General features: G+C 43.6%; 1 protein-coding gene across 8 annotated transcripts in view; it reads left to right on the top strand.

The window, feature by feature from the left end:
* CDK8 (cyclin dependent kinase 8) overlaps window positions 1-12,869 on the top strand; it is a 120,933-nt gene that overhangs the window by 8,414 nt on the left and 99,650 nt on the right. For 3 of the 8 annotated variants that reach the window (XM_081046609.1, XM_081046608.1, XM_081046604.1), the window contains exon 1: window positions 10,834-11,474. The exons of 1 other annotated variant lie outside the window; for it this stretch is intronic. Coding sequence is in view for 6 of the 7 variants with exons in the window: in XM_081046608.1 (XP_080902734.1) it covers window positions 11,347-11,474 (128 nt within the window). In the remaining variant the exon portion in view is untranslated. Of the gene's footprint in view, window positions 1-10,625; window positions 11,475-12,869 lie in introns of those variants that run through there. 4 more of the 8 variants (XM_081046603.1, XM_081046602.1, XM_081046607.1 and 1 more) reach the window with 4 other exon arrangements.

Here is a 12,869-nt window from a genome sequence, read left to right as displayed (position 1 = left end):
AAATACAAATGTAGTTAATACAGTATGGGGAATATAACCAACAAGGTTGTAAACATCATGTAAGGTGCCAGATGGGCACTGGACTTATCAGGGGACTCACTTCATCAACTGTGTCCAATGCGCTATACACCTGAAGCTAAAGTAGAATGATATTGAATGTCAACTATAACTAAATATATAGGTATATATAGTCACGGGATGTGGAGTACAACACAGGGAAGATAGTCAATGGTATTGTAACACCTCTGTAAGTTGGCAGTGGAGTAGTAGCTTGGGGATGGGTTATTCTTTATGAGGGGTTTAACTGTCTATTATGTTTTGTACACTTAAAACTAATACATTTTTTAAAATTAAATCATATCTATAAATAAAGTTGATCTAAGCTAGCTTTCAATTTTGATGGTCATCAGTATCCTTGGAAGCATGACCCACAGAGGTGTCCCGTGAGTCCCTAATAGCTATAGGTAACTTCCTGGCTTTCAGACTCCAAAGATAATGGCCTCTGCCCTGTATACATTAAGTAGTGGTCAAAAGTTATCAAATTCTGCTCGGACTTATAAAAAGACAGCCTTGGCCTTGGCAATGGAGTATAAAATTAAAGCATATCTATTTTACTAGAAGAGACATCAGAACAGGAATAGACAAGTTCATATGAAGGTCAATGTCAATGGAAAAGGAAACAAACATTAATGAGTCCCCACCATGTTCCAGACGCCAGACCAGCTGTTTTCATAGCAGCCAGCGGGCACAGAATACAATAGGGGCTGAGTAAATATTATTAGATATTTAGAACAGACTGGGGATGGAGCAGAGGGCAGGTGGGAGGGGGCATAACTCCTGTGTAAGAAATAGTCCACAAATGCCCTATTGAAAGCTGTCTTTTTTAAATATGAAGATGTCATGTCTGGAAGAGACTGCAATGAATTGGGTGGGAGTGGGGAGCATAGGAGACAAAAACATAAAATAGGAAGTGATGGAAACTAATTTCAATAAGCGTTATTTGTAATTTAGAATACATATTCTGGGGGAAAAGCATGCGTGGTAGTTCCCAGGCTGGTCCAAAAATACACATTTAATCTGTAGTGGATCTAAATTATTAATAGTCCAAATAGGGGTTTTACTTCCTGGAAGCAGATGTATGTACTATAAAGAAAGTATTGTGGGGAGGAGTGAGAGGGGGCGTGAGGGGAGTAGAAGAAGAGGAGGATTTTCTGACAATCACTTACCTAGAAATGAAGTTTCTCATCTACAAAGTGATTGTGTTTGAGTTTGTAATTTGCTTATCAGAACTCATTTTATTAAAAAAAAAAAAGATACATGTTGGTTTAGTTTCTAACTAATCCACAGAGCTTAAATGGTAATTTGGTTGAAATTCATTCATTTTTTTATTTGATCCCCTCCTGTCCTTATCCTGTAGGTTTATCCTTTTTTCAGTTTCTTCTTTTGCCATCTGTGACCTTGGGCACATTACTTAATCTCTATGAGCCCAAATAAGGGTGCAATTGACTGACCGGAATTCAGAGGGAACACAGGAGACACTGTAGGTCACTGTGGGGACAGAGCCAGGAGTGCAGTTTCCAGGCTCTTGCCCTCACGTGGAAAGGTGCTCACCCTGGTAGTAAATGGCCATCAACTGTGATCAGATGGCCATCAGCTGTGGCTAGTTGGCCGTCAGCTGTAACCAGTGAGCCATTGGCCACTAACATAATTGCTGTGGCTACGCTAGCAGGAAAATGGGGGGCTAACAAGAAGGCGGTGGCTGAGCTAGCAAGAGCGGATTGCAGTTAGCACGGCAGATTGCAGCTAGCAAGTGAGGTTGGTTGGCAGAGAGAAGTGGATGGCAGTTTGCGGATAGTGTGGCTACTGCTTCCTATGTCTCCAACCCAGCTGCCCACGAGAATATAGTGTTATGACTCCCCTACCTATGGCTCCGTGGGTGTTCCTTTTTGGCCTCACTGTGTCCTGTGTTCTTATGTGGGGAGCAGGACCAGAGACCCCGCATGACACCTGCATGCCAGTCACCCCAATGCTATCCCACTCAGAGGCTATGAGAGCAGCAGTATTCATATTGGTACCATATTCATCAGGTTAAGGCGGGGGTGGCTTGATTCCCAGGTACTTCAGCTTTGTGTGCAGAAAAGGGTTCCACTAGCCCACAAGTGGTAGTCCCACAACGAGATGAAATCTGAAGGGATACGGTCAGGGCACACACTTGGTACCTGCTACATCACCATGATCACCGTCACCATCACCATCTCCCCTAACACACACAATAATCCATAAAGTGAAAGGCATTGTGTTAGTTTCCAGGAATAAAAAGAGCTGTAAGAAACAATCCGTGTCCTTCTACACCTTAGAATCCCAATGAAGAGACAGGATAAACACAAAGGTGAAGGAAGTATGTGTGCTAAGTGCCAAATAAGTGTAAAGAAGGTATTGCTATGGGAGTGTACGGGCATTGGGTGGTCAGGAAAGATCCAGCAGGACCTGAGTTGAAACTCAAAGAGTGGGTAGGATTTAGGTAAGTAAAGAAGAAAAGGGGAGTATGGGTAGGAAAAGGAGTGGAATGATGAATGTTTTAGGGACAATCAGTAAACTTGTTCTAATGTAGTGGTTTTCAACCTTGAATGCTCATTCGAATCACCGGGGAGCTTTAAAAATCCCAATTGCACGGCTGTAGCCCAGATCAATCACATCAGAATTGCTGGGGTGATTCCCACATATTTCCAAAGGACACCCAAGGTTGAGAACCACTGTCTTACTGGATTGGAAGCAGCTTATGGTTCCAAACTGGTTAGGATATTAGAGATACAGAAGAGCATAGATTGTGGAAAACTTAGCTATGTGGAGCTAATTTAATCTAATTCTAATGTTTCTGTTGCAAACTTCCTTAAAGCATTTTCATAAGTCAAGCTAAAGTAAATAAAGAGCCTGGAATATTAGATGAACTAGTTTGAACTTTGTACTGTAGGCAATGAAAGGTGACACAGGGTCCTTGAAGATTTTTGAGCGGAGGAATGATGTAAATAAAACAACATTTTAAAATTTAAACAGGATGCAGGGTTTCAGAGCCGGAAGGACAATATCTGATGGAACTTGACTTTGGCTGGTAGGGGGAAAAGTGTATTAAAGGAGAAAAAATTCCAGAGGTTCTAAGCATGGAGTTGTATGGAAACAAATAGTTTTGGATATCAAGTGTCAGGTGCATATTTATGAGCAATAGAAAGAGAGCTCTGTGGTCCATGTTTGTACAGGAACCAGCCAGAAAAGACTTGACTTTTCTGGTGATTGGGTTCAAGCAACATAGACCAGCTAGCTCAAAGGCGAAACATCCTGGAACGAGAAGCCAGGGTAATATATTAAGCCTTGAAAAAGTAAACACAAAAGTAAACTGTGTTTATATAGATTACTTGCTATGCTATTTATTGTATAGCAAAATATATTTTGAACTTTCTATTTTTGAAAAATAGAAAGTAATATGCTTATGCAAGAAATAAGATGTTCAATAGAGGGACAAGATTATAGCACTGTATATCAATTTAAAGGGGTAAACTTTCCCTAATACTTTTAGAACATAAGAGCAGAATTCATCAACAACGAATGTGAGAGATTTTCGGTTTGGGTTGCTCTTATCAATCATAGCAATGGGAATCTATTAGCTAAGAAGAGAAGAAATCATTCTTAATCTGCGATTTACACTATTTTCAGCTATTTTATTTAGTATGATGGAAGTGTCTTGTTACCATACGTAGGTGTTAAGGAAGTAAGGAGTGAGGCAGGTATTTATTTCTTAAATATCTCGCAAAAAAATTAATTAACAAAATTCAAGCTAGTGTTATGATATAAAATGGGAAACCCTGTCCTCACTTTCCTCCCTTCCCAGCTTAAATGTCATGGTCTGTCACTTTATCTACTCTGTTGCCAATAATCCTAACCTCTCTTACCTCATCTTCTTTTCATCATACCCACCTGGCGAGGCCCTAAGCCCCGATGAATCTAACATCTGTCTTTGCCCGGCTTCCACCTGGGCTGTTGAGTGCTGGTGATGAAAATCTCATAATAGTGCAGATGAATTTGGTATAAATGCCAGGCCGCACCTGCAAACAGGTCCTCAGCTTTGGCTGGAAGTCCTACAGTGATATCCTGCCAGTTCTCCTTCTTGTTCTGTCCAGAGATTGTTTGAAACCTGCTGTCTTTCCAGACATGCAATCATTGCTTTTCTTTTTCCTTCCACCTCTGTCTCTTCATCATAGCAGGTGGATGTTTCTTTTACCTTATAGAGAAAACCAAAGCCATCTGAAAAGGAACTGCTTCAACTTTCACCAAATCTCCAGGTTCATATGTACCTATACCTGCATAGACCGAAAAACATAATATTTTTCCCTTCCTGCTATCAAGAAGTGGAGTCCACTTGCCCACTCTTTGAATCTGGGTTGGTCTTGTGTCTTGCTTTCACCGGCAGAATGTGGTAGGAGTGATGCTGTGTGAATTTCAGAGCCCAGGCCTCAAGAGACTTTAGGGTTTTCACTGTTGCCCTTTTAAGGACACCCACACGATGTAAGGAAGTTTGAACTGGACCGCTGAATGGGGAGAGGCCATGTGACAGCACCATGGCTATGAATATGTAAATGAGGTCATCTTAGACCCTCCAGCCCATCTGGCAACTGCCTGCAGCCACATTAATAACTTCAAGTGAGACCAGCAGAGCCACTCAGCTGATCCCAACCAATCTATGGAACCGTGAGAAATAATACATCATTGTTTTACACCCTACATTTTTGGGTTGATTGTAGGGCAGCAAAAGATATGTGATAATGATTCTTATCCTTTTCTCCTTCCCACCTGTTAACCACAGAAAAGATGTTCCAGCACAAGCCTTCTGCCTATGCTCTGGCCCATTCTCTCTTGCTATGTACAGAGCTATCAATTATCCCTAAGATCACCCTTGCAACTGGTACCGTCTATTTAGCAATGAAACACCTCCAGTCTCTTCTGACTCATAAAGCCTCCTTCAGTCCCAGGTTCACTTCCAGTGATAGCCCTGATGCTGTAGGCTCTATCTTTCTTCTCCCATTCAGAGTTAACATCATGAATGAGAAAAATAATAGCTACCATGCACAGACCACTTACCACATGCTAGGCACAATTTAAATACTTTACATGTGTCATTAACTCCCTTAACCATCACAACACCCTGTGAGGGAGTACTACTACATTCCAATTTCACAGATGAGGCAATTGAGGCACAAGAAAATGAAGCAGCTTGCCCTGTGGCTCGTTCGTGTACAGAACCAGGTTGCATGGCTATGAAATTAGTTCTCTTAACCATTCTGCAATACATGTATCTACACTCATTGTTCCATTTCCTTAGTTCAAACTTACTCTTCAATCCAGTGCAGACTGGCTTCATCCCCCACCTCACCACCAAAACTACCCTGAGTGTCAAAAATGACCTATAAACCAATTGATAAATCATGCATTCTCAATGGTGTGATATCAGCCTCAAGAGGGCAAAAGTTGGTTCTTAGGGGGCCCAAAAATTCTTAGATATTACAGTGGCTTGTAACCTTCCAAAGTGCCACACTACATAGACAGAGATACAGTATATCTGTGAAATTAACATTTTATAGAGATGGACAATTAGGGAAAAAAGTCTGAAAATGTTCCTTGATGGGGTGGGGAGAGGGTTGATAGTTTTAAAAGAGGTTGAGGATCACTGATAATTTATCTTGCTTGACTGCTTGGCAGCATTCAACACTATTGACCATTCCTTCTTTTTCAAAACTCATTCTTCCCTTGACTTTTGTGATGCCACACTCCCTGATTTCCCAAGTAACCCTCTGGCCACCTCCTCTAGGCTCTCTTTCTGGCTCCACCTCTACTCAGCCCTTGAATGCTGGAGGTGCTCAGGGATCTGTTCTTTTCCCACTGTAACACACTTTGCAGGTGATAGAATTAATTCTTGCAGTTGGTAATTTCCAAAGTTTATGTCCAGCCCTGACCTGTTGTTTGAGCTTTAGACTCCCATGTCCACCTGCCCACTAGATATGTTCACCTAAGTTTCTGAGACATCTCATGTTTGACGTGTCCAAAATGGAGCACTTACTTTTTTCTCCTTGACTTGTTCCTCTCAAAAAGTCTTCCCCACTTCAGTAAGCACAATATCCTCAGGAGTCATCTGGACTCCTTCCTTTCTTTAGTTTACACCCAACTGATCAACAAATCCCATATCCATCCATCCATCCATCCATCCATCCATCCATCCATCCATCCATCCATCTTTCAATCTTCCTTACTACAATCCATTCTTAATATAATAGGATATTCTTTTTAAAGCATATATCATATCTAATCACTTCCCTCCTACAACCTTCCAATGGCTTCTTAAAAATAAAATCCAAGCCCCTTACTATGGTCTAAAAGGCCCTATATAATCTGTCCCCTGCCTACCTCTTTGTCTTCATGTCACACAACTTCCTCCTGTACTCATGACGTTCCTGTCACACAAGCTTCTTTCTGCTCCTTGGTTCCCAGCTTAAGGCCTTTGCACTTACAGTCCATCCTATTCACCTGGACTACTCTGCTCCCTCATCTCAGCAGGTTTTGCTCCTCGTCAGTCAGGTCTCTGCTGAAGTCTAAAGCAACCTCCTCCCCTTCCCACTTTCCATTGCCCTGTTTCCTTTCCTTCACAGTACTTAGAGCTTTCTCTCTTTTCCTGTAAGCTCTCCACCCCATCTCCCTCAACCCTCCAAATAAAGGGGCTCCATCATGTGACCCTTCTGTCGTGGCCACTCGATGTTGGTCCAGGAGGGGCACCTGACCCAGTGAACCAGAGCCCTTCCTGGAATTTTTAGAACAAAAGTTGAGAAGCAGAATTTTCTCTAATGACAGGTATGGTCTGATGTAAAATTCAGCAACTGCTAGTGGCCATGTTTCTAGTCATATGGAGGAAAGGAGTCTACAAGGACAAATGACACTCACATGATGATGGGGAGAAAAGAAAGTTATTTTTGAAAGTGTTTTTTGGTTCTGGTTGTTTCTAAGGTCTAAATTATATTCTGGATGATTATAGAGTTAGTTATAGTTGAGAAACTTTTTGCATCGATATTTTCTTTGAAAACTTAAAAAAGGCTCGTGTTCATTGATCTAACTACTTGCTCTTGTGTCTAACACTGTACTCAGATGTAGATGCTCAGTATGTACTTTTGATGATAAAAATGATGAGCACTGCACCTTCAGAATGGGAGGTTGGTGACTTTCCATTTAAAGCTCACTTTGAGACTCAGTGAGAAAACGGAATCAAAGGTTGTAGAGACAGGAAGTGATCAACTGCTAGAAGACCCACTGGGCTTTTTACATCAATGTATCAAGATGCACTAAATCTTTTTGCATGCTCCAAAAAGTGCATGTTCAGAGCAAGACTGAGGCAAGATGTTAAATGTTTTAAAATGACTCCCTTCCTGCCCCCCTTTATTATTATTAAGGTCTGTTTCAACCTTTAGAGAAATCAACCCAATTAAACATATTCTAATTAAATATAACTATGCAAACGATGCGTTGGGCACTGTAGGAGATGCAGAGAGCAATCAATTATTAAGGCATTTATTAAAGGACAGATGTTTTTAAGTGCGTAAAATACATGATTAAATACAAGGTAGTGGTGATGTTTCTCTGTAAGTTACACATAAAGTGCAAGGGCACCAGGGATGGAGTTCATGGTAAAGAAAGGTCATATTCAGTTGCAAGACCCAGGACTTCATGATCAAGTTAGGCTGTACCTTTAAGATGGTAGGATTGTAAAGGTCAGAGATGGCATGAGGAAGCATCCAGACTTTGAGAACAGACAAAGGCATATTTGGCCATGACTATGAAGGACAATGTGCAGCTAAGGAAAGTCTGAGCTCATGGGGTTGGCAATGAAACAGTAGGATGTTTGTCTACTGACATTGGTATTTGCAGGAATGGCATGGCATGATATGTTGTTTCAGAAATTTCAAGTTTGACATGATAGAATACTTCCTTAGGCTGACCAGGAGGAAGATGAAAGGTGGAGCTGGTGTTTGGCGGGGGGCATGTTAGACATAGGATGTAAGTAAAACCACATTTTATGAAAAGAGGCATGAACATTATTTGTGCATTGTTTGGAACATGGACCAATATGGGTCATAAACTCTACAATGTCACTGGCAGTCATCATGGAGCAAAGAGACATGTGATATCAGCTTGACCTGAGATTGAATATCAAATTGAAATGACAGCTCCATGTCCCTGATATATCAATTCATTCAAACAACAATTAAGTCTGAAGCCTCATCCCTTTGATCTATGGGAAGTCCATTCTAAAAACAGGTTCCATTCCTCAGTTTTCAGAATGCTAACACATGCTATGAGTACTTCCTAGCTCATTGCTTTGGCTCTGCAGGCCACTTCATACCTTTTATAATTGAATTTCTGGCTGCTGCTCTTCCCTTTCCTCATGCAAGTATGGACACGGGCTCCTCAGGTAAGACCAGGGTGATAGCTGGGGATAACAGAAGGAAATTACCGCACAGAAAAGAAAAACCTAAAAGTGGATATTAGATATTATTACTCCTAACACATTAGCCAAGCTCCCCTGCAAGGGGCACTAGTGACTGTCTTTTCCTTAGCTGCCCATCCTGATGCTGTGTTGAGGGACCAGCTTACCTCACACCATCAGAATCCACCAAACTGGAGTCCAGCCCCCTAACTCTCACCTTAGCTTTCTCTTCCTGGTTTAAGGGTGGCTTCTGTTCCTGGCCCAGAATTACTAACAGTAAGAGCACTGTTAATTAGTTTGACTATAGTAATCATTTTACTATGTATATGTATATCAAAACATTGTGCTATGTGTCTTGAATCTATACAATTTTTATTTAAACAAACACTCAATTTCTTCAGGGAGAATTCTTACCTTCACCCACAGAGTGGATTGAGTCAAAACAGTAGTCAAAAGCACATTGTAAGAAGTCTGTAAACTTCAGTGTTTGGGAATGTCATATGCAGGTGGTACAGAAGATGGGTGATGGGGGCTGGCACACACAGTGCAGGGCCAAACCCAGGTCCATGCTTCTTCACAACTTTTCCTCCAGTGTGGTGCCTTAGTTTCGTAAGATCTATGAGTAAATACATGGACAAAAACAAAGACATATCACTCAAGAAATGTAAAATATATTTTTCAGGAAGGGTCTATTCTAAATCCATATTTAGGAAAATAATTTTATTCTTGATGCAAAGGAAACAGTTCTGCTAGAGAATTTCCCAATTTACATCACCGAATAGAAACATATCTAGCATCTCATCAATGAAAGCTTACCTTGCTTGTGTACTTACTGTAAGCTAGGGCCGTTTCTCCAAGAAAGGAAATGAGGCTCTAAGGATATGTTACAGAAAAATGGCAAAGCTAGATTCCAATCCAGATCCACCTAACCGGTCAGTGTACACCAAACACTAAATAAGATTTAATGTACTAGGTGAAAACAACATCATTTACATCAGTGGTGAGGTCACTATTTTCTCCAAGGAAATGTATATAAGAGAAGAACCCTTTTGAGGATTTTTCATAAAATGGTATCATTGTCATCATCTTACATGGCTATTTTTGACATAAACATGCTTACTCATTAATTCAACAAATTTTTCCTGTGCATGGCAACCAAGGCATTATACTAGGTGTTATGAAAGATGCACATATGACTTCCTATAGGAATTTATAATACAGCAAGAGAGAGGAAGTAAAAGACAAAACAATTTAATGAATACCATGGAAAGGTGAAAAAAGTGTTAGGGGGTTAAAAGTGGGAGAGATTATATGTGCTTTGGGGAGTGGGGAGCTTTAGTGGAAACGGTAGCAACTGGAAAATGTAAAATAAATACAAATATAAAATTAAAACAAAAAAATAGACATCTAAATAAGAGGGTTAAGACAAAATGAGGGATTATTGTCAAGATATGGGGACTCCTCCCGCTGACACCATTCCTACCTTGAAATGATTAACGAATAGTTTCCATGGATTTATATCCACTGCTGTAATCATGGCTAAAAATTGCTGTTCTTATCAGCAGGGGTGCAGAAGGTCATACTCAAAATAACGTCCTCTCTGAATGGATGGGAAGCAATCGGGTGGTCAAGAGTAACACTATTTACGCATAGGATTAGTGTGGACACTCATCATTGATTCACTCTTATTGATGTTTGTAATGTATGTCAGTATGCTATCATTGTGCAACCCTTATCAGATAGTGAACCTCAAGAATACCCAAGTGATAGTCTATGAGCTGTTTACAAATATATACTTTTTTTGATAACGATGATGTCCTTTAATACCTGAAGTTCAGAAGTGGCACAAAATGTGATGTCAATACAAAGTAGCCTCCGTCACACGTGAATTTCTTTGGTTAAGTTTACGGCCCAAATCAGACACTACCGATATCGCTGCTAAAAAGAATTTTTCCTAAGTGATTGAAACTAATCTCACTTTGGACTACTAATCCCATCATGCAACGCTCCCCATGCACCCACTGTGTGGGGTGGAGTCGTAGAAGGGGCGGCAACAGCGGCGGCTAGTGCATTCTGGGTATTGTAGTCTGCGGCCCCGGCCGCCGTCGGGACGGTCCACGTGGTGAGTTTGGCGGCAGCTTTGGGCAGTGGCTACCCGGCTCCCTTCACACGGTCCTGCGGGTGCCGGCCCCGGCGGGGGCAGACAGCCGCTGCGGAGCGGGCTGGAGGGAGGACCGGAGGTAGCCCGAGCCTTCGCGACGTTTTTGCGACAGCCGCGGCCGTGTTCCGCGATTCCCCTCCCTCCTCCTCTCTCTGAGGAGGTACCGGCTGTTGTGCGGGGCTGCCTTTCTGTTTGAGTGTATGGGAGAGTGAGTGAGTGAGTGAGTGCGAGCGTGAGTGTGAGAGAGGGTGAGGCGTGAGTGCGCGTTCGGGAGGACGCGAGCCCGCCGTGGCCGCCCCGCCGCTCCCCGCAGCGGGAGCAGAACGCGCGGCCGGAGAGCAGCGGAGCCGGCGCCCCGGGAGTCCGCGGGGACAAGGGCAGCGACAGCCGCTCCCCACCCCCAGCCCTCGTCCCTCTGCTCTCCCGCGCCGGGGAAGCTCCCCGTCGCACCCCGCCCTCGGCCGGCCTCTGCCCCGCCGCCTCCCTGGATGTCCCCGGCGCTCTCGCGGGGCCTCCTCCTGCTCCTGCCGCATCGGTCGGGCTGGTGCTGCGGCCGCCGGGCGTAGAGCGGGCGGGTTCCCGGGGGCTGCGGCTGCCGGTGCTTCCCGGGTCCCCACCCCGTGCCCCGGCCGCCTGACCCAGCGCCCCGGCCTCGGAGGCTGTGACAATGGACTATGACTTTAAAGTGAAGCTGAGCAGCGAGCGGGAGCGGGTCGAGGACCTGTTTGAATACGAGGGCTGCAAAGTTGGCCGAGGCACTTATGGTCACGTCTACAAAGCCAAGAGGAAAGATGGGTGAGTGTCGGTGTCGGCGCCGGGGTCCGCGCTGGGCGGCGCTCCCGCAGGCCCGGGCAGGTGGCGGGAGGCAGAGCGGGGCGCGCGGCGCGGGGCGCGGGGCTCCCGCCTGCCCGGCCCCGCCGCCCGCGGAGAGGAAGCGGCGGACGCGGGAGCCAGCCCCGCACCAAGCCGCGTGCCGCTGCCTCTGTCCCACTTCGGTGGCTCGTGGGGAAAGGCAGCCTCTACCCCGCGGGCTGCCTACTTCTCAGGGGTTTCGGCACCAGATTAAAAAAAAATAAATTCGTTACGAAACGTCAGTTTAAATGATTGGGGGGTGGGGGGGGGGGTGTCGATTTATTATGGTGCCCTGGGGATTTCCTCACCCGCTTCTGGAGTGACATCCGTAAGTCTGGAAGGGAAGCTGCCGTCCGTTCCTCCACCAGTTTGCGATGGATGTTTTTTTTTTTTTTTTTTTTTTTAATCAAATTTGGATTTTATTTGGGGGAAGAGAGCAGCCGGTAAATCCGGTTCTGAAGAGTTCCTCTGTGATCATCTGCCACCTAAGTGTAGCAATTGCGATTCCGATACCATTAGCTGTGGGTTTTCCATAGAACAATGGGGGCCGGTGTGGGGTGGGCGGTGGGGAGAAAGGCCAGTGACACTCGGGTTGTCTGGTCCAGGCCGTGCCCCCCACATTGAGCGGCTGGCAGTGAACTTCAAATAGGCTCTTTGCTTTAAAGATGCTTCCCTAGAAATAATTAAGTCTGTGACGGGTAAGGCTCCCAGTTTAGTTTTCTTAAACAGGCAAGTGAAGTGTTCGTTTTTTCCTTTGTCAGTAGATGGATGTCTTGTAATATTGACAAAAGAGAAGGCAATTCTTAGGTGAGCAGAAAAATATATTTCGTGAAGTCCTTGTTTTCCTCTTGTAAAAATGGATGTTGTCGTTGTTGCCTTTGACACTATCGAAAATTGCTGGAAAGACAATACCAGAGCTTATTATATAATCTTTAGATTTTTTATTATAAACAAAGTAGCTTTACTTGCACATCGCTGTTAGTTTGGCTAGCTGCTGTTTCACAATTAAAATAATTGTGTTCCCCCCCCCCCCCCCAAATTAGGTAGCAGGGTATGTTTAGAACTATATGAGCACTAAAAAATGAAACCATTCATAAAGCTGAAATAAGTTACCTACGGGGTGGGAGGGAAGCCATATTTATAACTACTTTAGTATTCTGGATATGGGAAAGGAAGTGGCTCTCAACATTTTCCTTAGATTTACGGAGATATCGTTCAAAAAAAACTTAAAATGGACTCTAAGTAAAATACTAATTCTAATTAATTTGGAATGTGCATTTCAGTGCTTACATGCAGCAGTAAAGCAGTACAGATAATCTGCAAAAGGTAGGGATTTGC

The sequence above is a fragment of the Rhinolophus hipposideros genome (assembly GCF_964194185.1).
Source record: "Rhinolophus hipposideros genome assembly, chromosome: 4".
Taxonomy (NCBI): Eukaryota; Metazoa; Chordata; class Mammalia; order Chiroptera; family Rhinolophidae; genus Rhinolophus; species Rhinolophus hipposideros.
Note: the sequence above shows the minus strand (reverse complement) of the source record. Positions and strands in the feature narration are given on the sequence as shown.